At 21.9% G+C, this 2,920-nt stretch overlaps 1 protein-coding gene across 1 annotated transcript; it reads left to right on the top strand.

Moving 5' to 3' along the window:
- Window positions 1–771: 771 nt before the first annotated feature.
- Window positions 772–2,415, top strand: Phum_PHUM160850 (Androgen-induced protein, putative; the record flags this gene model as incomplete). Its single annotated transcript, XM_002424863.1, has 4 exons — window positions 772–819; window positions 931–1,151; window positions 1,750–1,901; window positions 2,390–2,415. 4 exons carry the CDS (start codon window positions 772–774, stop codon window positions 2,413–2,415), a joined length of 447 nt encoding a protein of 148 aa, XP_002424908.1.
- Between the last annotated feature and the right edge of the window lie 505 nt (window positions 2,416–2,920).

Below are 2,920 nucleotides of genomic sequence, written 5' to 3'. Positions count from 1 at the left end.
GTGCGTTTGTTGTTGTTTTTTTTTCTCGATTATTTCGTCATTGAATCAATCGATCGATTAATTAAACATTACTTATTTATTTCATTTTTAAATAATGATAATGATAATAATAATAATAATAATTATAAGTCTGTAATTTATTCACATTGATGTTGTCGTAATAATTTTGACTCGTGACGACGATAAAAGAAAAAAAATTTAAATTTAATTTAACGATTAATAAAAAAAAAAAAAAAAATTTTTTTCTAATTCATCTGTGAACGATAGCAAAATCATTAAAATGAAATTTTTTCCCCGTAATTTAATGTGATTTTAAACGTGTGATTTTCTAGTTTTCATTCATTTAAAAAAAAAAAAAAAATATTAACGTAATAATAATAATAATAGAAAATTGATTTTTTTAAAATTATTTTTAGTTTGGCTAACAATCAAACAAACGCGTTTTTTATTAATTATTTTCAGATCACATTTATTTATATTTTTATATAAATAAAATTGTAAGGGATTAACAAATAATTTTACGTTATTATTATTATTATTATTATTATTATTTACCATTTCGAATTTTCTATCGATTTCCGGTCTCCGTTTACGTTTATTTTATAAGAAGAAGAAAACAAAAAAAAATTTCAATCGAGTAATTTTTCAATAAATGTTATTAATTTTTGTTTTCAGATAATCGAACAAACATATTTCAATGCTTGTTTGCTTCAGGACGTTTTAGAATTTACAAATTCGAAAAAATACGTTAAAATAAAAACTTACCTAAAAATGATATTGCCCTATGCATTTTCATCAATCGTATTTCCATTATCCATCGTGAGTCCATTTTTTTTTTTTTTTTTTCATAATTCACAAATTACATACATTTATTATCACTTATCACACACAAAATAATAATAATAATCACTTATTACTTAATTATTTCAGTTGGTCACTATAAATTTTTGGGCTATATATTCATATTATCCGAGAGTTATAGACGAAGACAACGTGACGGAATCATTTTTTCCAAGTTGGGTAAATCACGGATTACACACGACCATTTTATTACTCGCGTGCATCGAAAAATTTATCACATATAGATCGTACCCGACTAAAATTCAAGGTTTTTTAGGTTTATCCACCGTCTTAACGTTGTATTGCTTGACGTAAGAATTTACCTTATTATTATTATTATTATTATTATTATACCTTTTTAATTCACGACAAGTTTTATATGTCCTTGTCCGAATTTTTCTTTCATTCATTATTTGAAATTTATAAATGAATAATTTTTATTACGTTTGATTGTTTTTGATACCTGAATCGAATTCTTGTTTGTTTTCCTTCTTTTATTCGATGGGAACGAATCAGACATCTTTTGAACTTTGTTGGAGTGACTAAGACAAGATCAGGACGAATTAAAACCTTCATCAAGATGTTTCGAGTCGTTTGTTCTGTCTTGTTTTTCTCTCGTACAACCCACGCTCTCCTTTACGCAAATTAAACCGTTAAACTATTTAGATACCTGAAACAATAAATATACAACCATAGAGTACAAAACAAATAATAATTAATTCACGAAAATTTTCGATTGATAACTTATCGTTAATTTTCCCTTTAGACAAAATTACAAAATAAAATAATAAATAAGACATAAACACTCGTCAACGACTTTTCCTCCTTTTCCTCCTCCTCATTATTATTATTATTTTGTTACATCCTGTTTAAATAATTTACAATTATTATTATTATTGTCATTCGCAGGTGCACGATATTATATTTGATCGGAGGAGTTTGGCCTTATCCCCTTGTGTCTTTATTAAGTAAATGGCATTTACTTATTTACATATACGGAAATTATTTATTTGGTTTTTTTATTATGAGATTAGGAGAATCCATAAATAATAAAATATGGAGTAAGTATTGATTATTATTATTATTATTATTTGTTTCTTATTCCGTTTGAAAATCATTTTATTGTTTTTATGTTTCAGATGATGAATTTATTACAATCGATACGGAAACTGAAAAAAAGAAAAAATAAATAAAATTATTATTATTATTCTTTTTTCATTCATTATTAAATTCTCGTTTTTTAAATGAATTTAAATAAAATGTTATTTTATTGATAATTTTTTTTTTTTGTTATCAAAACAAAAAAAAATTAATTTATTGAATTTTATTTATGTATGCACGAGTATTTTTTTATTTAAAATAATAAAAATTATTAATAATAATTTATTGAGAATTATTAATAGTTAAGGTAAATATTAACTTACCGCTGTTAATGATAAATGATTGAAATTCGTGTTTGTACCTGTAAATCACGTGATCATCATTAGTTTATATACAATGAAAATTTTGTAATCGTTCGTTTCAAAACAAAACAAAACATAAAATTCAGGTAAAAATTTGTTTTTAAATACGTAATTTTTCTTTTTTTTGTAAATATTTTCGAAAATATTTAGTTTTTAGCAATAAAATAATAATAATAATAATAATTTTATATGCAAATGTACCAAAGCCGTAATTTTATTTTTAAAAAATTATTAATAAATAAAATAATGATTTATCGTTTTTTTTTTTTTTTGTTATGAAATTTAAAGCCGCGTTTTTTGTTTTTAATGTTTTAAAATTTTTTTTTTTATTTAAGTGTTATTTATGATAATAATAATAATAATAATAATTTATTCTATGTTAAATTACGAAATTTTAATTCGAACAGTTTTTTTTTATTTTGTTTTTTTTTTTTTTTTGAAATCGAAAATAATAATCAATGACAAAAGATTTTATTTATTTGTTTTTGTAAAAAGTTTAAAAACAAAACCTTTGAAACGTTGGTAATTGTTAAAAAGGTTTTTCACGTTAAATTAAATGTTATTTTCTAAATCTGTGAAGATATTAAATTTTATTATTTCATCGAATAAAAACCAAA

Source organism: Pediculus humanus, genomic scaffold (assembly GCF_000006295.1).
Source record: "Pediculus humanus corporis 1103172107504 genomic scaffold, whole genome shotgun sequence".
NCBI classification, from domain to species: Eukaryota; Metazoa; Arthropoda; class Insecta; order Psocodea; family Pediculidae; genus Pediculus; species Pediculus humanus.
This window is presented reverse-complemented; position numbering and strand designations above follow the sequence as displayed.